Source organism: Calonectris borealis, chromosome 2, assembly GCF_964195595.1.
Source record: "Calonectris borealis chromosome 2, bCalBor7.hap1.2, whole genome shotgun sequence".
Taxonomy (NCBI): domain Eukaryota; kingdom Metazoa; phylum Chordata; class Aves; order Procellariiformes; family Procellariidae; genus Calonectris; species Calonectris borealis.
In genome coordinates this window covers 53,551,333-53,576,882 of record NC_134313.1, presented here as the reverse complement: position 1 = coordinate 53,576,882, position 25,550 = coordinate 53,551,333, and the positions used below count along the sequence as shown (strand labels likewise).

The following is a 25,550-nucleotide window of genomic DNA, read 5'->3' as shown; positions in this document are numbered from 1 at the left end:
ATTGGTGGCCTCAGTTCAGTTATCCTGGAGGTCTTATCTACTCGAGTGTAGAGTACTGAAGGTAACATGTGTGATAAAGAAAATAGACTTTGTGGATTCTATTCTGGATTTCAGACATGTGAACAGATACTTCCTGTAAGTCTTGCAATATCAGTTAGTGTGAAGTAGCTAGCTGATTTTACAATATACTTTAAATTGTACAAAATTTTTCAAATCTGAGCTTTAATATGAGAGAGATACTCAGATACAGCACATATAATGAAGTTATGAAGTAATAGTTTGGACTTTATATTTAAAGACTACAATCACACTATAAATTCAGTAAAGTTTCAATATACTATGAAGTTGTATCAGCTAGATTCCTAGGCAGTCTCTCTTCAAATTACACGTGATTACAAAAAAGTAATTTAGAAGTCATCTAAGATCACACAATTACAAAAACAGTACAATCAGCTCTTTATCTGACTATTAAGCCAACCATTGCAAACACCAGTTGTACTGAAACCTATATTTAGCACTCTCAGAACCATGGCATTCCTTTGTCTTCCTATCACCACCCCACACCCCCCCAAAGATTAAGGAATTGTAACAGAAAGAATACAATGGCAATGAAACACCACTATCCTACTAAATACTTTTATACATTGCATATAAAATGTCTACCATGGCTCTTAAACACATTTATTTCCCGAAGTGGATTATTCATGGCCTACTGTGATACTAATCTATTAAAACATGATTTAATGTAATATGAATTGTAACTAGTACACAGCAAATAAAAGATAATTCTTATGTCTTTAAAAAGATAAGGTTTTCTTACCACATATTTTACAGCACTTATGAACTGGTTATGAAAGAGCAGATGTTGAGTTTCATCCTCTGGATTTGATGCAGTGTAAAGCATTCCACAAATATTACAGGAAATAGCACCAAATCTCTTCTGTCCTGCATCCTATTTAAAAAAAAAAAGGAAAAAAAAAAAGGTATTTGTCAATTGCAAGCACAGTAAATACAGTTCAACAGAACTTTCATCTAATCAGACGTGCCTTTTATAACTTATCTTCTGGAAACCCAACACAGAGGGTAAAATGGAGTGAAACAAGAGAAAACAAGTACAGAATTTAGAATTCCATCTTTCAAAAACCCACACAGCCTCAAAAGGGACAGGCATCAATCACAGAGCAAACTCTACCCAACATTAAAATTAGCTCCCCTCCCATTAGTTTTGAACAAATGACTTCTCTTTTATGATATACAAAGAACAGAGAATTCTTCCTTCATTACCCTATTTGCAGTAAATATAATCATCTTCCACAAAGAAAATTCCCACATTCAGCCCCACGCTATTTTGTTTTCCCTACAGTCCTGCTGCTGACTGCCTTTTGGTTGTGAGTTGCTTTGAGGTGGGCCAAAGGTGAGCCATTTTCCTGAATGTTTGGAAGGATATTATAAAAAACAAAAGTTACAGAAATAATCATTAAGATCAGCAATACATCTGCAACAGCTGATGACTACCTTTTAGGTTTTTACGAAAACCAAGTATTTCAAGGCAATCAAATAGTATTATGGTTTTTTACCCCTCTCTTCATTGATTAAAAGCCTCATTTAATATACTCTCAGGACTGAAGTCTTAACTCTTAATTGGAAACAGCTAACTATGATGTTTGACATGCTATCTTAATTGCACAGGGTTCATAACTTATTTTTCAGACACTGCATAGCAGCTACAATACAAATGGAAGATCATACCATTTCACTCATGACCCTTTAGGTTATCCTTCTACTCCATAACCAACCATTATCAAACTAAGGTACTCAGTATCTATTGCTTTGCTATTTATTCATTAAAACAGTGTTATTAATTTGGAAGTATGCGCAGATTAAGGAGTCAGTCCCTAATAAAGAGTGAAGTGTCAGGTGCAGGGGGTGCCTTTTCCAAAGAGCAAAATAATACCAGTTAGATTGAAGTCTCTAGCCAAAAAGGCATGTTTTAAGTTATGGTTTAATGCTCAAATACGTTATTTTTTTTCCTCTAATTGCATTTGGAAATTGAGTTTATGTAAGCAGCAATAAATGTCACTCTTAATCTATTTTAACATATATCACAAGCAATAGAGAAATAAAAAGTTATTTTATACTCTAAAATAGGATACTATATAAGCAAACAAAGACTTGAGGGTGTTTTTTAAAAGGAAATTGATCTGTTTGCCCAAATTGAAAATGCACAATTTGCAAGAAAACAGATCACCTGAACTTAATTTTGTTTTCTAAGAGCTGAAAATATTCATAGTAAAAAAACCTACTTTACAGAAGAAAGCATTTTGCAACAAACACAGCAAAAGTGTTTACGAATAATTTCTTACTCCTTCCGTCTTCAAAGGTACGTTTAAGTACGTCTAAAAGCTAGATGACAGCTCAGTTTTCCACGCAACAGCAACTTATTTCAAGCAGTCATTAGTGAAATCTAAAATGTAGGTATCAGTTTCTTTCCAAGAAGAGACTAAAGGTACAACCAGCCAGGCAAACTCAGAGTTGAACTTCTCTTTAAGAGCACATATACAGAGCTCAGCCAAAAGAAAGAAGCTGAATCTGAGAAGTCATTGCTTTAATGATACATCAATTTATACATTCCTACTGTATACAGAAGGAGAAACAGGAATACACTAATTTTCTGAAGGAAAAAGGAAAGATGAACCCTGAGGTTATATTTGCAAAGTCAGAATAAGATGAGGCATCTAAAGGTGTAAAAACTGAATTGAACACATTTTATTTTAACTGCAGACCTCCTTTAAAGCAGCAATATAGTTCCAAACAAGGTACCCATCTGGCCACCAAAATACACTGCATTTCAAGGGTTTATACATGAAAGATGAAAAAAGGCAGTTCAGCAGGAAAGACGATGTATGGCGATTATCTTAAGATGAACCAATTGAACCGAACTTAGTAATTCCTATCTTGAAGATGGAGAATATATCCCCTATATCTCCGGTAGGATAAGTGAAGAGGAAGTCTACTCTGATGCTTGGAATATACTTCAAAAAAATAAGACATGTAAATTAGAAAATCAGCTACATAAAGCAACTCTTAAAATATTTAGCACATATCAGTACTGCGGTAAGTTTCATGAAACAATTTCTGTTCAAATGATCAAGAAGCTAAAGGTATTTAAGCTAAGATATCTATTAGTTTACTACCAAAAATCTCAAGCCAAAAACAAAAGCCTAGCTATGTAGGAAGTCATCAAAAAATTTGGGGCAAGGATATCCTCAAAGTTGTCAGGCTCCTTAGCTCATCCCACTTTGCCTTGTAAATACATATGCTGTTTTGCAAGTCTCCAGGAATAGATTATTTCCCTGGAATAGTACTGCCATATTGTATTTTACAGTTTGACTTTCTTGGATGTTGCTGGTACCAGTGGGTTTGAGTTTTTTAGGGGGATTTTTTGCTTGGTTTTTGTTTTTTAAGGATTTCACTGATATTACTATTTTTACACGCATTCAGTCATATCAATGGGCTACACACACAGGTTAACATTAAAAACTTGTTATGTGAATATCAGAAAAAACACACTGTAGTATCTAAAGCAATCTTTTGAATGCTGTAGCCCTAACAAGTGTTGACTATACTTTTTAGCAAATATTTTACAGTATCCTGAGGGTAGTAAAGAAGATAGCTTTTTTGTGTAACTGAAGTACTATTTCAAAGCTGCACCACAGGATATAACGCTTCAGACAAAAAAAAAAAAAAAAAAAGCAGCTTTGTAAATCCAATCCAGACTACAACAAGAAAACCAGGACATGCAAAATAAACTCAGGAATCATGAAGAATGCATTTTTGTACTTTAACAAAACACCTACACAATCTGACTATTTTTAACCTGATGTCATTGCATAAGCAAAAGCGGAAAAGGCATGCATCAAGAAGGAAAAAGTGCTCACAAACAATAATACTGCATTAAACATTGCCAGTCCTTCCTAATGGGGAGGGAGGAACAAAAAAAACAAAAAAACACAACCAAACAAAAAAAGGCAAGAACACCTTATGCACCACATACGAGAGTAAATAAAAACTTAACACTGGGATTTGGGGAGGGAAAAAAAAAAATTCTTCTCAGCAAACATCAGGTACTGGGTACTAGAGAACAAACTGTCGACTTGTCACATCTAGAAAAAGATGTAAGAAGTTTGACTCTCAGAACTTAGAGAAATGTTTTTCAAAGCAGTGTTTAAGAAAACGTGGGGTTGCAGGCAGAAAAATGTGTTACTCTATTTAAAACTCAACTTTCTAAACAGTAACAATAAAGAGCAGGGATACTTTCACTTCCTAAGCAAATTCTGCATGTGTAGATGGCAATTAAGCATTCCCGACATCTCACACAATCCTCTAATATAGGCACAGGATATACGAGACCCAGTGTTTCAAGGCTAACTGTAACTGAACATTGCAACAACGCTGTCTTAATCTCCAGAAGAGTTTCTTAATTCTGTGTTAGACAGAAAGAAAAGTCTTACCAATATCTTCTTTGAGAAGGTGCATGTCTGCTGATCCTCCATATGTGGAATAAGGAGCCCTGCAAGCAAAAAAGGCATTTGGTGCCTCTGTAGAAGATGAAAAGGGGCCCTTTTTTTTTTCTTTTTTTTTTTTTTCCCTCTCTCTTCAGGCACAGATTAGGTCACCTCCTTCTTGATTACCTAGTGTTAGTTAGAGGAAGATTATTTTTTCCTCTAGCCTTTTCACAGAACAAAGAATAAAATGCAGCCATAAAAACAGGCAGGCTGGAAAGGAAATACAAGAAGAGCAGGAAGGAACAACACAAAGATTTTTGGGCTCTCCACAGAAAATGAAAAGGTCAAAGAATGCTATTTCAACGAAAGATGCATTCAAGACTGAAGCTGGTGGGTAGATCCCCTTGCTGACCAGGAGGATCAGAAGACATGACCCAACTTAGAAACAAGTTTCACTTCAAATGAGGACTGTGGAATTTAACAAAAATAACCAAACCAACCAACCAAAAAAAACACCCCATCACCAGTACCCATCTTTCTGAAAAGCTATTTTAGCCAAAGGATATAAATCAACTTAAAACTTTCAGAACTGTAATGCATCTAAATTTTATTTAACATTTTTGAAAAATGAAAACGGAGGGTCATTATACATGTATACATTATACAAGAAATTATGTCCTCACTAGTCATTAGCTAAAGCAATATGAAAAAAATACAAAGTTAAACAAATCTGCACAATATTTACAATGGATAATTAATCCATTAATAATGGATAATTAATTAATTAATGGATAATTAATTCTCAAACCATATAAAAACGTAATTCAAGTAGATTACAGAGAGTGTTCTGATGTGTACTGGTTTTGGCTGGGATAAGCTTAATTTCCCTCACAGCAGCTGCTATGGTGCTTTTTTAGATTTGTGACCAAAACAGTGTTGATAACACAGGGATGTTTTAGCTATTCCTGCACAGTACTTACACAGTGTCAAGGCCTTTTCTGGTTTTCACGCTGCTGTGCCAGCCAGTCGGCTGGGGGTGCACAAGAAGTTGGGAGGGGACACAGCTGGGACAGCTGACCCCAACTGACCAGAGGGATATCCCATACCATATGACGTCATGCTGAGCAATAAAAACTGAGGAAAAGAGGGAGGAAGGGAGGGATGGTTGGAGTAACAGCATTTGTCTTCCCAATGGTTACACATGATGGTGTTCAGCTTTTGCTTTGCCTATTAAACTGTCCTTATCTCAACCCATGAGTTTTCTCCCCCATCCAACTTGAGGGGAGTGAGCGAGCAGCTGCACGGTACTTAGCTGCCTGCGAGGGTTAACCCACAACACAATGTTAGTAGCCTTGGTGGTTTAATTCCTGCATCAGGTGCCCAGCTAATCTGACAAAACATTCTCATGCTCAGGACAAAGGACACCAAACACAACCCACCTGAATTTGCTAGAGAAAGCTGGGTTGCTGTGGTGAAGTAGAAATGGGAACGAGTGATAATAAGAAAGGATGGCCATTGCTGCCCCCTAAAAGCAGAGCTGTCCCAAAGGGTAAAGATTTGTGTGGGAAGAAAGGAAGAGTGACTGCTCTCAACTACCAAACTCCCTCCCCAGTCACTTATGCAGTAACCACTGCTTTTTTTTTTTACTGGGATTACAGGAAAGAAAAGAGGCAGTACTTAACGAATGTGAACAACAAAAGATTGCCCAAAAGCCATTCTCCAATTCTTCAGAGAAATTGCCAGCCGGACTATACCAGTTTAAGGAAGAAAACAGCAACTTTAAATGATAGCTATGCAACTTTCTTCAGGCTCATAAGAAATCATTTTTACACTTATTATTTCCACTGAGGATTCTGTTTTCAGCTTAAACCAAAACATTTCTTTCATATATTACCTATTTCAGTCAAACAGGAAACCATGTTCAAGTTTAACCAAAATATATGTAAGGAAAAATTCAAGTATGATATCCAAATATGTAAATTGAATTAGTTTGCACATTACTTTCATATATAGCACTAATTCAAATCTCAGAATCAAAAGCATCTTCCATCAAGCAATCCTGATCCATGCATTTGCTGATGCTTATAAAGATCACCTACATTTAATCATGTTTGCTTGCATCTAGGCATTAACTCAGATCTCTAGAAAGGCAGAAAATTCTCTGTAACTCTATAATGTCTTTTTATCACTTCAGTGATTTGTTTTCACTGTTTATTCTTTTTACACGTTCTTCCCTAAAATTGATGAGTATCATTTTCAAAAGACTAGCTTCATTTTCAAAGGAACACATCTCCTTAGTAGCATAAATGGAAGAAGTACCCCTGTACCTCATAGGTCATTATTTAGAACATTCCTTTGCAGCATTAATGTTTTTATCAATTCCTATTCTTATGGTCAAAATTTTGTCCTAGATCTGGCAGGCAAGCAGAATTTTTACAAGAAGCGAACAACTGACTTTCCTTCTCTTGGATGTAAAGCATATCTCATTTTATGAAAATTGAAAACATATGTTTTGCACATTTGTATTTCTTTCCATTTCAGAAGTTAAAGGAACAGCTGATTTCATATTCAAATTCTCATATTTGCACATTAGATTCCAGTACTTAGAAAGTAAAAAACAATTTTAGTGCATTATTCTGTAGAACTTCCAAGATGGAGCTTCACGTAACCTGTCAACCTACCAACTGAACATTTACATGAAGTGTAAGAAGGTACAGTTCACAAATATTCAGAACAGACTACTTCTCTAAACACCAAGTCATGGATTTGGAACATAACATATTTTTAGCCTCAATCTTAATTTCTTTCCTCCAGAAAAACAGATCATGCTTTCCGAGGTCTGAACCTAAATCTTTGCACATTACTTTGAACACCATTGTTTCCTGTCACTGTTTGTTTTACGAAGTTTGTTGCAGCATTAGATTCCTTGCTGTTTTCAGCTGAAGTTCTACATTCTGAAGAGACTTGCTTTTTAAGATGTGTGACAGCAAGCAAATCTGAAGAAAACAGAAACAACTCATCTTTTGTCTTAATTGTACCTCTACAAAATGAAGATAACTTTATGTTTGAAACATAAATAAATAACTAGATGATGTGTACCAAGAAAGAGAATGGTGCAAGTACAGCTACTAAATATTTCTTCTACAAATGGAAGTTATATTTTTTTACTTCTGTTACAGTCAAATAGCCTTAAAGCTTGTTAAAGATTATGTTACTTAAGAAAAATAGAAAATGAATCTATTCATTATAGCAATCATATGGGAGAAGAAGGAAGGTAAGATATAGCTTTAAGGATTAAATATAAAAAAATAAAGCATATTGTGGAAAACAAAGACTAGTTTTACCATAACACCTCTCTAAATATAGCTCAGGAAATGAAAAGGTTGGAATACACAGACAGTATGTAACATCCCAAACTCTGAGCCTCAGATACTGTAAAGACAATTAAAAGGACAGATATCAAACTTAAATACAAAAGACTAGGAAAATTCGATAGCAAAAAAACAGCAAAACAAAGATAATGTATCATGTGGTGAGTCAAACTAAGCCTAACTAGTTTTTCCCCTTTGGTTACAAAAAGGAAAAAAGGATTCTGTACATACATTAAGATGGACTGGCTTCACAGATCTCCCAAAGAATCAGATTTCATAGTAGAGAGCCCAAAATTGCACCTTTCAGGCATCTGATTTTTTTAAAAAGTGTAACAAAGTGCAAGTTGAATGTTCCTAGCAAACAATAAAAGCATGACTTCCCAACTTTGCTCAAGGTAAAGAAGAATAATGAAACTGCTTCTCTTAACACAGCACCAGAAACTTGAAATAAAAATGATTTATAGCTATTAACTATAAAATTCTTCACAGACACTATAAATGCTAATTTAAGTGATTTGGCTGTGTGTAGTAAGACTGCTGTCTGTATAGGAGAAATTTCAACCTGAACGGCTTTTAAAGCAAATGAATCTTTTCTCTGTTCTCAGAGGATCACCACAGAAGTATACCTTTGAAAATATTTCCTAAAAAAAAAAAACCAAACCAAAACAAACAAACAAAAAAAGTCCTGCCATTCAGAATCAACATTTAAGAAATTCACCATGGTTTTGCAAACAACACTATTAATTACAAAATGTACCTTATTTTATTACATGCATTTAATCCCCAATCTTTTGAATATCTGTACGAGCAAAGTCTGGTACTTTAGCAGTCAATTTAGCGATTTTTCCCCTCTAGATGCTAGCACAAATTATTCTAGACATAACTATGTCTTGTCTCCACAGTAACTAATGTCAAGGATAGTATTTTACAAAATGGTTTAACAAATATTTGGGTTCCTCTATATTTTTTGACAATGCGAAAAGCAGCTGTGTCCCCCACCCCCCAAAAGAATAAGAGAGCAATACCTTACCTAATGCTTTCTTGGTAAAGAAAACTACAAGCATTATCAAAATGCACTTTCAACACAATAAAAAGCCTACTCTGAACTCAATGAAATCAAAGTGAATTAGATTTGTATGAAGTGCTGAAATATATTAGATATTATGAAGCTGTTACTTTGACATTTAAAAATTAAATACAGTGCTCACTTGCATTTTCCAGAAATACACATAGAAAACAAGAAACTAGGTCTCTCCCATTTTCCCTACTGTTCTTCACTGATGACCCATTCTTTATATTCTAAAATTTTGCTAGTTAAATAACTTAAAATTTTTACTGTTGAATACCTAGGGAAAAAATATTATTCTCCTAATTTGGGCTGAGAACAAGAATACTACCAGCATAGTCTGTAAATTGCAAAAAATCTCTTTGTATGAGCACTGTAGAGGAGAGCTACACAACCTCTCTTCAGTAGCTAACCAAGAAGTTATGTATTTCTTTTTGTCAAAGATCCTAACAACTCTTCTATTACTGTATGAGCAAAAATTAAGTTAGCTTTACTGAAATGAAGAGGAATATTCTTATAGTCCTTTTAACAAAGATATTTAATTATACATTCTAACTTTGTTGATAAAATGAGTTTAAAAGAGGCAACAGCTGAAATACTTCGTAAATGTTAGATATGGTTCACTTATCATCCTGTGACTAGGCATTCAAGTGCCTAGATTTGTATCCCTTTAGGCAAATGAAGGATATGTTCATCAATTTAGTTCTCAGAAGTTTTGATTTTAAAATATTTCAGTATGCATATACGAGAGTGTTCAGAATTCACCTGGTTGTATTTTAGTTAATATTTTCATGTGTATAATCCACGTATTACATGAAAAAACTGCAATTTAGCAAGACCACCAGTTATATGTGAGAGGGGTTAATTTCATAAGCAGCTTACTACAGAGTCCTCCTTCCTAATGGCCTGTATTCCTCTCCCTCTGTAGCTTCCCAGCTCCAGCCTTTCATTTCTCAAGGATTATCTGATGTGTAGATTATTAAAAACACAAAACTAAACACAATCAAAACCTCCAATTGTTTCACTATCAAGTTGTGTGATTCTACAAGATAGAAACGACTGTGCATCACTCTCTTCCTTCTCATTTTGCATTTTCTAGTTTTAAAAAAGATACCTGCATTTGGTAGCTAATAGCAAATAAGGGTAAGAACAAATAACCAAACTAGTATTGCTGCTTAAATATTATGGTGAAAATGAGTGTATCCACAGGAAAATCTAAGTTTGTCTCAGAACAATGGACATTTGAATGATGTAGGAATAAATCTGTTGATATTAATTTTGCACACAATCTGCCAGATGCACCTCGCCCTATAATTGTGAAATTTGAAGAAACTGAGATTTTGCACATAAGTAAAGGCAAGTTCATTCTCCCTAAAACAACTGTATTTACTGAACAGCCATTCTATTAAAAAATACAGAAATTTGTTTTAACAAGAATCAGCTTTAAACGTTAAGTCTGTCTGCCACCATTTTTTCCATCAATACTGACTGACAATCTAGTAAGGTTCTACTTTCACAAATCATTTCAATGGCAACAGTAGTACGTATAAGTAATGATTTTTAGACAAGTTCATAAAAACACAGCACTGCAAATTCAACAGTAATTTCTTCGAGAAGCTATAAGCCTTACTAAAAGGGTATTACTTACTATGATCAGCTGCTTATCACTATCTTTTCCTGCTTCTTTTAGCTTCTGAATATGTTCCTCAGATGGTAGGAAGTTACTGCATTTTGATGCTAATGAAGGATTTGACAATGGGACCCTTGAAATATAAATATATTTCATGTTAAAAAAGGGACTGCTTATACATGTCATCCTAGATACTCAAAGCCGTTGTGATTAGTATAACTAAACTTCAACGAGATGCAAATCCAAGCTGATTACCCAAAACACAGTCCTATATATTTTAATTTGTAATTCAAATGGAAAAATAAGGAAATAAAAGGATTAACCAAAAAATACAGTTTGTGACTGTATTTTTTTTCATGAAAAATAAGAATTTTTTTTCATGAAAATTTTTTTCATGAAGAATATTTTTTTCATGAAAAATAAATAAAATATTAATTTATAATCAAATGGGGTAGGTTAGTCACAACCATTAACACAAGCATTTAACTGAGGCATTTTCAGAGTGTGACTGATGGTGCCTAATGCTATGTATTTCCTACATAAGGTTTAGGTTTCTAGTTTTAGGTATCACACATCAGGCTGCTAAAGTAGACCATGTAAATATTCCCACAAATATAAGTGGGCAGTATAAAACAGATGTCATAAATCTGTCAAATTCAATTCAAACCTATTCTCTTCCAATGGCTGGCAGTGAAGGGAGGGAGAAGAGAACCTGAGGAATAAATGGATGGATATCACTGGAATCTCTCTCACTCTAAGTTTCTCTCACTTTAAGTTTCCCCTTGTCATGACTGAAAGAAACACTTGGAAAGTACTATAATACATCAATAACAAAGTTATGAACCTGCTACTATATTCAGGGAAAAAATAACATTAATTCCAGGTTTGGATAAAACTTGTGGAGATCACCAAAGCAAAACACACACAAAAATACCCGTACTTCAACCAGGTATTTACATATTCTCTGTTTCTGAGCGAACTAAGGATATAGGGCCAAACACTTAATTGTAGCAGCTGCTACATGTAGCTATAGTACATGTAGTAGGTTAATAAAATTTTATTTTATTCAAAAATAAAAACTCTTGCCAGATGTTTTTAAAACAGCATTTTTTGTGCTAAATCAGAGCTAATTTTTTTATTCCTGTCATGTGCCTCAAAATTTGCATTAAGTAGCTACTTCAAGGTTTGCCTTTTCCCGCTGCAACCTTTTCTTACAAAGCCCTGAAGAGAGCTACACTGTAGATATGCATGTTACTCTATGTTATGGCAGGAGTACCACAGAAAGAATGATGGCTTAAATCTTGGATAGCATATGGAAAGCAGGGTAAGAAAGCTCTCACAAGAAAAATAATATCCAAATAATAGTAAAGCAATATGGGCTTGTTCAGCTAATAAAGTTAGTAAAGTTGAGTAGATACCATAAAGCTGTTTGGCAGTTGAGAATAAAAATATGAACAATCAAAGTTATTGTAATATTTATTGAAAAATCTAAAAACATTAATTTAGCTAGTTTTACATCTACCTTACCGCCCATCTTCTGTGAAATTCCATAGTAGTAGAGTTTTTCAACATGTACAAAAGGGCTGGTTAGTCAGAATTGTTAATCTGGCCTCAGATAGATGTACTGAAAATGTACTGCATCATTTCTTCTTGTCTCCATTATGAATATAGAAAACAGTATCAATATACTAACCACTGTGCCAACTATGTTGCTGTTGAAGGTATCAGGTAGAAGAAATTATTGTCTTTAACTTGTAATTGGCTAAAACCAGACACTATGTCAGAATTGTTCAAAAACTACAACAGTCAACATTATCAAGGATAAAACGTAAATTTGAACTGTTAGTAGTAAGAACAATTTAGTTAGTAGTAAGAACAAGAATCATTTTTTATATGGCAGCTGACACCTTCATTTCACAGCAATCACAAAACAATCCCAAATTAAATCCTCTCTTCCCCACCTAAAAAGATTTCATATATACATACATTTCATATAATTTAAGGATTAGAAAAATCTTCCAGAAGTAACTGAAATAATTCAGTAAGTGAAAATCATGTGATAAACCCTTCCTGTACTCTCTGGTTATCATCTGATTTGAGGAAGAGACCATTAGAAATGTTTCGCCAACTCTGTTAAATTTTACTTTTTAAAATAAATGTGCAGTTACAAATACCTTGTTTAATAATTTTCTTAACAAAATAAAAACATCCCTTAATAACTGGGAAAAATGAAAGTCCATTTTTATAACGGACAAGTCACTTATTTGAAACTGAAAGTTGAGGCTGGGAGACAACAGAACACTTAGTCTTATAATAAAACCTCTCTATGGAAGGTTACTGTATGGAAGGTTACTATAATTTCATAATGTATTAAATACTATACCTGTTCTCAGTTTCAGAAGTTTGATTTGTAAATGAAGTTTGCTTCAACTGCTTGGGAGCCAAACCTACAATTAATCAAAGATTGTAACTTCATTATAAAGTTTTTAGTTGCAAAGGAAATTTGAGCTACACAAATAGTGATTTGCAAAAACATATTCAAGACAATGTTGCAATTTGTTCATGGCCAATAAAAAAAAGATACAACCTCGAGGTAGTATTCAGATGTTTCTCCATACATACTTAAAAAAATATGCAATTTTCTTCAACATTTCCACAGCAGTTCTGCAGAGCAGTTTGCCTGCAGCTAAACAAGGCCAGTAGTGAAACTACATAGGAGTTTAAATCTGTTTATACCGACACCCATATAAATAGCTCTATGTATAGTATTAGAATCATAAATGTATAGTATGCCCCCACCCAAGGTGTGTTCTGTAACACTTAAGGAAAAGAAACAATCAAGAAGGGCAAAAGAAAGAAAAAACATTTTTTTACATTCTCTAACAGTACAGTTAGAGTATTTTGCCCTTCAAAAATATCCTACAATGGCAGGAAAAAAAAAAAGTATTTAGTAAAGCTAAATAGTTAAACAGTGCACTCAAAATCAGGTTCAGATTAAAAAACAAACAAACAAAAAAAACCCAAACAAAAACAAAACTCAAACCAAACCAAAAATCGAAAAGCAAAAGGATGAAATATTAAGAGGGAAGTTAATGAAGAGATATGTTAGTGATCCATCGATAATATTTCTTAGTCAAATGTACTTGAGTCAAAATATTCACATCACACTCATCATAAGGTTTGACAAATTGCATTCACAGGCGGATAAATGAAGACTGGGAAATAAAAACTCAATTAATAATTTGGTCAAGATCAAGTAGAACAATTTAGGAGAAAGAAATGCAGATACTTATTCAAAGGAAGTGGTAACCAACACAGAATCCTTAATAGAAACCGATCCAAGAGAAGAACCCAATTGAAATATGGAAGTTTTACTACTTTATTACATGGAAAAGGAAAGGATTTGGTTGGGGTTTTTTCCATTTGTTTGGTTGTTTTTTTAAAAAGTTGTCACTTAACTTTTACTCAAATGAAGCCTATTTAAGCATTAAAATATCCATGCATAAAGCATAAACATGCACTAAAAGCAGAGCTGGGCAGAAAAACAGACACCTCTCTTTCCCACTACACAGCCCAGAGATAAAAGGACATTTGCTGCTACTAAAGTGGCTGTGGGTGTGACACACAAAGAAATATGAAAACCCTGGTGAACAGTTCCAACTCCAGAAGTTCAGTTCTGCACCAATTGTGCCTTATTCTGTGAAACACTCCTCTGAAAGGAAGACTTATGCTTCTCATATAACTGGTCAGAAGAAGAGTTAAAATTAGTAGTAAACAGTTACCTTGAGGTTCACTTTCTCTGGATCCTTTTTTTAATTGTTTTGGTGGTTTAGGAGCTGTAACGTACTTTACTGGAGAACTTTCTGGACTTGATTCCAAATGTAATCGAAAGTTCTAGACAAAACAGAAAACATTAAATAAAAACCCCGAACTATTTAATGCCTCTAACCTGTTAACAAAAGCACTCAGTTAACGAAGTATGAACATCTTGAATACAGCACCGTTTTCTGATTCCTACATTATTTTAAGCAAACAAAACACAACTGATTAGCTAGTCCATATGGAATTTTGTGGTATAAATTTTGCAATAATCTTTTTCATTTTATATATAAGCTTGTAAAATACTTCCTGTAGAACACCTTTGTCCTTAAAATCTTAAATTTTAATAGAAGCTCATTCAGATAAAGAACACTTTTTTCCCTCTCACCTCTTTTAATACAGCTTTTCAGAACAGAACAGCTATGCAAGCTTAAGTCCTCAAAAAGTATCCATATGAATCTGCACAACCTCTGGCACCAGCAGGAAATGTTATCGATCAACATTTAGTTAACAACAGAACTTAGGAGAGTGGAACAGATTCATTTTCCAGTTTACTATCATCCAGTCTATGACAATGCACCAGTAACGGATCTTTAATACATTTGAAAATTTTAAGTTACTGTAAAATAAAGTCATTGTTAAAACAAACTTTATGAGCATGGCATTCTGAGAAAACAGAACAGATTTAGAACACCCTCCCACCATACACCATAATTAAAATGACTTACCTCATCTGGTCTTGGCTCACATAAATGTTTTGTCAAATTACGCAACAAACCATTTTCTGCACCTCTCTTTGTGGGCTGTTTTATTTCTAATGTCACTTCTTTAGCGCCGGCTCTTTCAGATGAAGGATCTGATTTCTCCTGCACACAAGTTGCACTTTCATTCTCAGAGAGTCCTGTTATTGACAGCTTGTCTTGTGCCTTCGAAAGCTCTGCTTCCGTAGCTATTTGACTTGCATCTGAAACTTCAGGGTAATCTTTTAACAAAGAAAGCTTGGGGGCATTTGCAGAATTTAAGTTACTTTGCTTCATGTTACTAGCTTTCAGTAATTTAATTTTGGTCCATTTAGAGTTTTTGTTTGAGGAGTTATTTCTACCATTCAGAGTGCATTTGACAGGCATTCCTTTTTTGCTAGGGAAAAAACGTTTGCATTGAGTACTTTGACTAGGTTCTTTCTGAGTAAGCATTTCACTTTGTTGAAGCTGTATGTCGGCATGCTTTTCTTCTGTTTTGCTATACTCAGCATTAGGGGAATCTTTTTTCACCTCTACTGTATCTGACTCAATCTCACCTGCGATTTCTTCACAAAGTTCAAGGATGCTTACTCTTTTGGATTTCACATCATTCTCTGGTTGATCAGCCACATTTGTTTCACTTACAGACGGCTGTGAAATCTTTTTTGGTTTTGTACTGTTTTTTACGTTCTGATGCATTTGTTGCTTTTCCTTAGTTACTGTCTTAGAATTTGGCTTAAGAGAATCTGTTTCCACTTTCTTTGTGTTGCTAGGAATAAGAGATACAGGGCCTGTTTGGTCTTTCTTAACTTCCTCAAGACTCTCATCAGGACATAATGATGACGCTTGAAGGTTGTGTTGAAAGCTGTCGGAATTATCATTTTTATTGTCTGCTTTACATTTTTTCTCTTTCAGAGAGCTGGTCACTTCTACATGTGTTTCTTTATCCTCATTTGTGTTGTTTGGCTTTATTTTTGTGTTTTTCTGTTCCGTTTTCTCTCCAGCAGATTTAAGTACTTTTGCTGCAACACTGTGAGCGTGTCTTTTTGCCTGGCTACTTTGTTTAACTTCCAAAGCTTTTTCTTCTTTGACTTCTCTGTTGCGCAGGGATCTTGCTGGTACATGTACATGTGTTAACTGCTGCAGTCTCTGTGATCTCCTCATTACTGGCTCATCTGGCACAATTATGCATTTTGACTTAGGAATTTCTTGCACAGATTTCTTCTGGCATACCTCCTTATTTTTTGTAGATTTAGGCTGCTGTTGGACCTTTTTGTCAGGTATTGCTTTATTATTCGAGTTCAATCCTGATGATCTCGTAGTCATGCGCATTCCTAGTTCAGGTTCATTGGTGTTGTCACTGAAAGATTCAAATAATTATTTTTTCAGCATCCAGACAGTAGAATTTGTCATAAAACTCTTCTCATTCCTACTAGCCTCTGTCTCTAACTTTTTTTTCCTGTAATTTTTTAACACGCTAGATCTAACATCCTCAATACTTTTAGAAGAATTTTCTCTAGAATCGTTCTAAAAAGACTTCACTTCCACCTGGTTACTCTTAAGAGTAGTACTTTATGTTTTTTATGCATGGCAAGACTGAACTATGAACCCCAGATAAATGCTTTTTAACATCTCTAGCAGTTTTTAAGTGTTGACACTTGTGGCTTTCAAATGAAGTATTAGCTTATATAGTATTAGATTCATTTTCGCTTCAGAACCTTTTTTGGAGGAAGTCTTTCTGGATTTCGAGACACTAACATGATTCCAAAGAAAAATCATGTAACAGATATTATACTTAATGATTTAAGGCTGATCTTCCCACTAATACTATTTAACTATTTAGCTGTATCTTTAACTCAAATTCATTCTGCTTAGACTGTTTCTGCACTAATTTAGTCTAGGAAGATAACCTAGAACAATTACTTATTGTTTTGTCACTGACCTGTTTGATCTGACAGAGGTTTTGAGCACAGTCTTCTCCTGCACTGCACACTGATTAGGCTTTGATTTATTTGAGACATGTTTTGTATCTGACACCTCTTTTTCCTTCTTCACCGAAGAGGGTTTGCTGTTCTTGTCCAGCTTCGGACGTTTAGCAGAAGGCTCTACTAACATAGACTTCCTTTTCTGAGCTGCCATTTCTGTAAAACACAATAATTGATCCAGCTTTTAGAGTCTCTGTCAACTTTGTTACAGTGTCAGTTAATATAAACAAAGATTTGCCCGTTTTACAAAATAAAGTAACAGATATTCGCTTTTCCTTTTAGAGGCAGACCATGCTAACTGTGATTAGAAAGCAAATCATCAAAGCAATCTCAAATCAAATTACATTTATTTTACTTACAGGTTTTTACAAGAGGCAATCGATGTTTAAGCCAAAGTAACTTATCAAGGTGTGCCAAGAGCATTCCTTATGTATATGCTTACGAACAGGACGTTTCATGCCACCTACAAAAAATATAAAACGTTCATGCAGTAAGCACTTTATTAACTTCCTTGTCAGACTCTGCATTTGGCATTCCCACCCTCTTCCATCCCTTCAAACAATGCTTAGCTTTAACGTTTCTTTGATAATCAATTAAAAAAAAAAAACCTACAAATTTTATCTCCATATCCAACAATGTTTGGCAATTTGCTGTCTTAAGCATTACCCTTTTACCTTTCGAAAGGTGGCAGATATAGTACCATTTGAAAAGAAGTTTCTCAGCCTTTCGCATTTTTCCAGAAAACAGTATGCTGCTCTCTTTCATAGCCCGCAAAAAAGTGGGCTTGCTGTCAATCCTGTACCTCATGGCAACAGTGAATAAATACACTACACTCTACTAAGTTTTGTGGCTGCGACTACAGAACTTCACAGACATCAGCAACCACCTATAGCTGTTCCTTTTAAGATGACTTAAGCTACAAATCAGAGACAGAAAGCCTAGAAAGTAACATTATTTGAGACATTTGCCTTGGGCAGTTAAAGATAATGTCTTCATGAGAACTGAAATGATGTTAACGACGCAGAAGTTAATCTGCACAAGAGTCTGAAAATTAGCAGAGATCCTCAGTAAAAGGTCTTCACAGATTCGGTTGATCATACCTTTCACACCTATTTGTGGCTTCTGAAACTTTTAAGTTCTTTTATTCAAAGACACTGTTTTTGTATTGTGGCATAAGTAATAATTGTTCCGCAAAGTTTCACTAATATCTTTTCAAAATTAAGTTTACTGGAAGACTCAGTGCTCAGAACTTCCATATCACCTCTTTAGGTCAAGAATTATCTATTAATTTTTGCCATTGACAGGCCGACAAAGAAATATTTCTGTAACAAAATTACATTACTTTTTAAACCTTAAGTAATCTGATGTTAAATTTGTCAGATTTTAAGGTCAAACAGGAACTTTAAGTTACCAGTTGCTTTCATTTCATTACAACTATAGTAAGCCTTCCCACATTGACAAATGCATGCCTTCCTCTAACAATTTGAAAGACACTTACATTAAGCTCCTTTTAATAATTATTCATTATCCAAAAGGAAAAAGTGAAGAGCTGTACTTTTTCTTTTCTTTCAGACTTCAAATTGTCCTTAACCCCATTTCCATTTATCCACTCTTTTATGAAGACACTCCTAACAACACAAGGCTGACAATGCTGAAATTCCAGACACCAGTGCTGTCTGCTGACTTTCTCCTTTAAAGAAGCTGCATGACCAGCGACTCATATTTGAAATAGAATGAAAGAACAGACTAAGGGAAGAAATCTCTAATAGCACTCTTCGTAGTGCTATTTCCATGTCTCTCCCTAAGGAGTAGGTAACAGAATTCGTATGCCTTACTTCTAATGGCTCATGAGCTCTGTGACACTTAGCAAGCCCAGGGGTTTCCACTAGTCAAAGATTATCTATCAGAGCCGCAGTATAGCCACTCACACTGAAAATAAGAGCTCTAGTTTCTGAGTAAGTCTTTGGTCTTATATTCTCTTAGTTTAGAGCACAGCATTGACACTCAGAATTTGAGAGCACCATGACATCACTGTATACACCTAGACCTTCTTGGTTTTTTCCAGACATATACAGACATCACTGTCACTCTCAGCCACATGACATGGCATACTCAAGAAAGACTTTCAAGTACAAAACAGAAAATATAACCCTTCCCTCACTGGTATTGCTTCTCAGGACACTGACGAATACACTCTCCTCCCACAAAGAGAACTAAGTCTTTAATAGTCATTTCTTTCCTACTAAATCTTTGCACAGCGGAGCAAGGACTTTTCCAGATGCTCAAGAATTGGCAGTTTCTGCCCTGAAGAAGTCCCCTCTAGTAAAAGCCAGATTATGGAAAGAAGGGAAGACACAGAAGTATGAGAACAAACTACACAACAATCAAAGGTTTTGATGCAAGAAGTAGAGGAAAAACAGAGGCACGCAACTCCCACACCCTCAGGTCCTTACAGCAGGGGCAAGCCCTCGGTCTCTGCTGAGACTAGGGGCCCACCTGCTTGACAGGGCGCTGGCGTCTGACGCGCGAGCCTCCCCCACTGACTGCCACAACAGAACCTAGCAACCCCCGCGCCTTAACCCCCGGCTGAGACCCCACGACGGAACTCAAGAGGAAGGAAGAAAAGGGAAGGCCTCCATGCGTGGCCCAGTGTCATCCGCCTCAGCGCCCCGTCGTGACAACCCTTCTGGAGCCGGGCCTGGCAGGGAGCCCCTAAACCCGGCCAAGCGTTCCTCAGGCCAAGGCAAGCGCCACCGAGGGGCAAGGCGAGGGCTGCGGAGAAGCAGCCGTACACCGCAGGGCGCCCCCAGCTCCCACTCGCGAGGAGTCGGCGAGAGGGTTTCGCCCGCTCGCTCCTACCGCGATCGCGGAGACAGCAGCGGCGGCCGCAAGCAGGCCCGGGCCCGGGCCGCAGTCGGCGAGACAGGCCCGAGGAGGAGACACCGGCCTTTCGGCCCCGAGGCGGGGGCAGGCGGCACCTCTCCGCGCGAGGACGGGCTACCGGTCACGGAGCTGGGGGGCGAAAGGCTGACGGGAGCCGTTGGCACAGGGGGCTGCGGGGGGGGGGTGGGGGGGGAACTTCCTCTCCCCGCGCTCCCCGCCCTGGCGCGAGGCGGCCGCTTACCTCGCGCGAGTGTCAGCGACGTGCCGGCAGCGCGAGCCGCCGTCCTCGCCCGGCTCGCCAGCTGCGGGGGGGGGGGGGGGGAGGGAGAGGGAGGAGGGGTGAAGAGAGGGCGGGGCGGACGCGCGATGGTGGGTGGAGCGCGCACGCGCGCGGGGCCGCGGCGGGTGGGTGAGCGAGCGAGCGAGCGGAGGCGCACGGAGGCGCGCGCAGGCTGCGGCATCGATGTCAGCGCGGCTCGCGCCCCCTCTCTGTCCCCCTGCGAAGCGGCGGCGGCCAGCCCGAGCCCCAGACCTGCTCACATCCGGGCACCGGGGCAGCCCCGCCCCGCCCCGCCCCGCCTGCCGCCGCTCGAGCCACCCCCCGCCGGAGACGGGGCACTTCCGGCGGGCGATGTCGCTTGCGCATGCGCAGCGGGCGCGGCAGACGCTCCGGGCTGTGCGAGGGGGCGCTGCGGGAGCGTTGGGCCGGGTGGCCGCTGCCTGCTGCGGGGCATCGGGCCCGCCGCACCGCCCAGCCCCTCGCCCTCAGGACCTCCCCGCGGCACTCGCTGCCGGTGGGGCGGGAAATCTGCCCCACCGCCTCAGCGGGTGCCCGGCGCTGCCCCCGTCCCGTCTGGGCTGGCGGCGTTATTCCGGCGGCTCAGCCCGCTCGCACCGGCTCGGGCCCGGGTTGGTTGTTAAGGGCCCGTCCTCTGCTGTTAGGCTCCTCGCCTGCCAGAAACGAGGGGGAAAGCAGCACCGCGTGCTGACAGGCCGGTGGTGACGAAGTGAGTGACGTGGTGGCTCGCAGTGTGGCAGTGACACTTCATGACTGGCACGACTAAATGCGAAATGAAAAATCTCCCCAAGTCATACGCTTCCTGGTAATGGTGTTGGAGCAGTGTGTGGCTGCAGCAGCATTTCCTAAGAGTGTGTGTGGGCCGCTGATGGCAAATACGTTTGGAAATCCCTCTAAAGATTGATTTTGGTGCTGTTTTGGAAGTGATCTCCGCGCTCACAGCACCTTTGGAAACTTCTCTATGGGTTTATTTTGGGGTTACTGGGCATTTCCTGCTGATCAGTTTTGCTTCAGGTGCACAGACACCAGCAGGTTTTCTGAACATAGATGCAGCATTGTGCCGGTGTACGTGGCTTTAGCGTAAAAGCAGGACAGATGCTTGTCTGTGTCTTGAAGACTAAACTAAAGAGCCTTGCTGGATGTGTCCTGGTCCAGTGCAGTTCCACTTCTCCCTCCAGAGCAATGAGTTTACTCGGTGAACTGCTTTTCTGAGTCCAGTGAGGTTTGCTTTCCCAAGTTTGGTAGTAACCCTGCAGATGGCAGCTAGCTGTTTTAAAAGTTGTGTCTGCGCTGTGTTTCACAACTCGTTTTGTAGCATAACCATGTATATGTGATTTTTTCCACTTTCTGGGATATTTCAGTTCTTAATACTCTAGGTAATGGATTTGTACCTCATGTAACCTTACGATGTGGCTTCATTGCCTCATGATATTTCCAGGTCTGAGCCTATGTCTACATTGGCAAGTAATAAGAGAAGTTCTGAGTGAGAGAAGGGAAGCTGAGGATCTGACATCCACACCACTGATGTGCCAGTCCAGACCAGCGTTAGTCTAGTTCTGTGAATGCAGTGACCGCTAGGGTTGGGACACGTTAGGCATATTCTGGGGGTGTATCTCTGGGTTTGGTTTCCTTCAGAAGGAATCCATTATGCACGCTCCAAGACCCTGCATGACAAGTGGAAGCAATCAGAACGTTTCCTTCAAAAGTGTGCTGATCCTACCTAGAATATTAAGGTAGCGATACCTCCTGTGTACGTAGTGCATTCCAACTATATTACCAGGCTAGGGCTAACTTGACGTACCTGAAATGCATGTAGTATGTGTGTCAGGATCTCAACATTAGGTAGCTTTGCTGTGCCTGTCCACTCCTATCAGTAAGTCCTACTTGTTAATACAGACAGTCTCATCTTATTTGACTGCAAATTTACATGGTGATGTGTATACATCACTACATCAGAATGACTGGAGAACAGCATGATGAACCTTGGCATTAGCCAACCAATAAGCGACCGTGAAAGACTTTAGAAGAAAATTTTTTGAATGGCAGCATGTGACAGGGTTTCTCTTAGAGATTTCTGATTTCTGGTTACAGTTTGCTGATCTAACAGACAGAGACCACACAAGTAATTTAGTACTTGGAAGCTACACAGCATAGACGTTCTGCAAATATTCTTTTGTTAATGTTTGAAGTATTTAAAAAGTGGTTATTTTGATTTTTATAATAAACTTTTTAGGTCTTTTTTTATAATCTTCCAAACATTCTATTGATTTCTATAGTTATTACATTTATGGGATTAATTTTTGGAAATCGCAGTCAAGTTGATGAGTAGTGTAAAAAATTTTATATATAGATCAAATTACCTGGAAATATTTTGTTCCGCCTGTAAATTTTTTGTCTCTTTATTAACTGAAACAAGGAACTGCCTGCCTTGATAAGTCCTCTTTCTGGACACACTTCATTGAAGCATAGTTTGTCCTAGACAAATGAAAATTTTCAGCAGCTGCAGTTTTTTAAAAAGCTGATAGGAGGAGATGTTATTTATAACTCCCTGTAACAGCTCCTCTTTAATGCATGGTAATCTGCTGTGACTTTACAATGAACGCAGCAACATGTGGTCTCCTGCTCTCCTACAGTAACCTGCAGAATTCTTTCCGGGTGAAGGATACTTTAATCACTGGGTTGCCTGTAAATTTCCTGGAGGGTGATAAAAGCATTTCTTTATGTTACCGCTACCTTTGTAAATTTAACATGGTGTTTTGCCATCCCTCTTTCTTAGGAACATGAAGCAAGTAAAGCTAGATTTTCTGACATCCTTCCATGGAATAGTAATTTGCTGTATATCAGGGAAGTAGTAAAGAAACAGGCATTCTTATAAAGCATTAAATTCCAAAACTTGGAAAAACTCAATTCATGGGATAGGAGAATATGAGTAAATTCCCAGTTTTCCACAGAAGGTGGCAGCATTTTGAATCACTGATGTCAGTGTGAACTTGCTAGCAAATGTCACTTTGCTGAAAGAACACAAACTTTACTGAAATTTTCTCTCCTCAGTAGTTGTGGTGAATATGAACAGGAGTGCTTGGGCACAGATTTGCTGTACAACTAGGGGACCTGAGGACGGAGGAGGAACTGCATTCACATAGGTGGAGTATATGGATAGGACAGATTTAACCCCAAAAGGATTTCATGTTAATTTAGCCTTGTTTACCACTACTGTAATGCTGCTGGAGTGCCTTTTGACTGCAGCCAAGTGAAAAATGACTTGCTTCTAGGTTATGCCTTTTTTCACAGGAGCAATAACTCAGCTGATACATGGATCATCGCAGTAATAGCAGAGAGCGCCCTGTTGAGCTACAGCTTCGTGAGATGCGGTGACCCTGTGTAACAGCTGACTGTCACCAAAAAGGGGAAGCCTCTCCCACTATTTTCTCCTCTTTCTTTCCCCACTCTCAGCACTGTGCTCCAACTCCTTACCTCATGCCACCCACCCTCTAGCACCTGAGGGACCCCTCTAAGCAAGCAAATTTGACTCACTGAGCTAGCGAAAAATCAACCCAGTGGGAAAACTGGATCATATTCTGCCAGGGCAAGAAAGGCTGAGGACCATATGACTGGAATCCGGGAGGATAAGAAAAGGCAGGGGAGGAGGAGCAAGCCTTTCCCTTTTGGCATGAGGGAGCTGTTAACATTGGCAGCTGCTTGTGAAACTGCAGCCTTGGGGCGGGCTACGTAGTTAGAGGATTGAGCTCTTGATCCCAAGCTCAATCACAGCAGTCGTGCTAGCACACAGACCTTGCAGCCCCATTTGACATGCTAACACACTTCCAACCTGCCCTACTGCTTATCAGACATCTTGTCTGATCCAGGAGGCGGTGATTGACAACCAAGAGGCAGTAGCTGCTTAAACCTCTCAGCTATAATTAACCCTGCAAGCACTCCTAGTGCATCAGAAGAATGCCTCAGACAGGTTAGCTAAGGCCACATGTGAAGCTGGTTTAAACTAGTGGTTTTCTAATCGCTAAATGTATAGATCCTTTAAGGGACTGGAGGAGCAGCTGAGGCAGCATAGGGCCCTGATTTCCATCTATTCAGCAGATTCAAAAAGTCCCTCTACCCTCATCCAGGAAGAAGGGAGAGGCTGATTTTTGCGTCTCCAGTAGAAAGAAGGAGACAGGAAAATTGGATCCCTTGGAGGAAGAGGTGTTTGCCCATGAAGAACCGTGGCTGGCTGTTGTGGCTGCTGGTGTGTTTGGCAGATTTTTCCTTTTCTTCTGTTGGAATGAAAATTAAAAAAAAAGCATGGCTGGGATATTCTACAGCAGATTGGCTGCAGGAGTTATTTTGCTGCTGGTAAGAAGCGCTGCTAACCTATTGTGGGGAGGGGATCCAGCATGCATGCTGGAGGTGTGTGGAAAGCCCCCAGGGAGATTCTCCTGGGCTTTTTTATACCTTCCTCTTTCTTCTTGATTGCCTTGAGCATTATAAGGCTCTTTTTGACCATCCTGGGATGAGAACCACAGCATGTGGCTCAGGCTGAAGGGTGCCTGTGTGTGACAGCAACTCAGTGACTCAGGGAACGAATGTTTCCTCTTTTTTTCATAGGGTGATGGTGCATTGAGCTGAAGCAGCCTGGGGAGAGCACGGTGTGCTTGCTGATGAGGACCACGTGCAGGGCTAAAAGTTCTCTTTCTGGCAGGTCTGAGTTGTTGGTGTGACCCAGGTAGCTGTAGGAGTTGCAGGTGAAAGAGGCAGTACCCTGATGAAATTCCTGCATAGATGGCACATGGGACAACAGGGATTGGAGGGTGCCCTGACTGTCCAGAGTTAAAGAGCTTTACAGGGGATCTAGCTAGGAAAGGAGGGGGCCCATGTTGAAAATGGGGGGAGAGGGGGGGTGTCAGGAGTCAGAGTAGGGTTTTTTTGTTTTGTTTTGGTGTTTTTCTTTTTGCAGGGAGGCAGGAAAAAAATGGGCTGGGACTTGCCCATTTTGCTCGCATTGCTGAATGTGAGATTTTTTCAGGGGTAGAGGGAGCAGGGATAGAAAGGACTGTAGATAGCTACATCTGGAGGGAAGGCTGGCAATTAGTTTGCAGAGATTTGGGGCCAGGCCAGTCAGTGGCTATATATATAGGTGAGTGGTGCATAGGGGTCCAGTTACAGAAAAAGGGCAGGGGCCCGGTCTGAAACATTTGGGAGCTGCTCCATTCTGTTGACGTAAAGGGTGGAAACAGTTGACTACTAGATCTCAGTTGG

At 38.8% G+C, this 25,550-nt stretch overlaps 1 protein-coding gene across 7 annotated transcripts in view; it reads right to left on the bottom strand.

Annotated features, from left to right (window-relative positions):
- The window catches only part of ESCO1 (establishment of sister chromatid cohesion N-acetyltransferase 1), a 34,643-nt gene extending 14,072 nt beyond the window's left edge, over positions 1-20,571 (bottom strand). For 6 of the 7 annotated variants that reach the window (XR_012672358.1, XR_012672357.1, XR_012672359.1 and 3 more), the window contains exons 1-8: positions 20,241-20,571; positions 17,476-17,579; positions 17,074-17,272; positions 15,120-16,491; positions 14,355-14,466; positions 12,956-13,019; positions 10,591-10,705; positions 821-952 (exon numbers count right to left, since the gene is read on the bottom strand). Coding sequence is in view for 3 of the 7 variants with exons in the window: in XM_075142006.1 (XP_074998107.1) it covers positions 821-952; positions 10,591-10,705; positions 12,956-13,019; positions 14,355-14,466; positions 15,120-16,491; positions 17,074-17,270 (1,992 nt within the window). In the remaining 4 variants the exon portion in view is untranslated. Of the gene's footprint in view, positions 1-820; positions 953-10,590; positions 10,706-12,955; positions 13,020-14,354; positions 14,467-15,119; positions 16,492-17,073; positions 17,273-17,475; positions 17,580-17,790; positions 19,882-20,240 lie in introns of those variants that run through there. The other variant, XM_075142007.1, reaches the window with a different exon arrangement.
- Between the last annotated feature and the right edge of the window lie 4,979 nt (positions 20,572-25,550).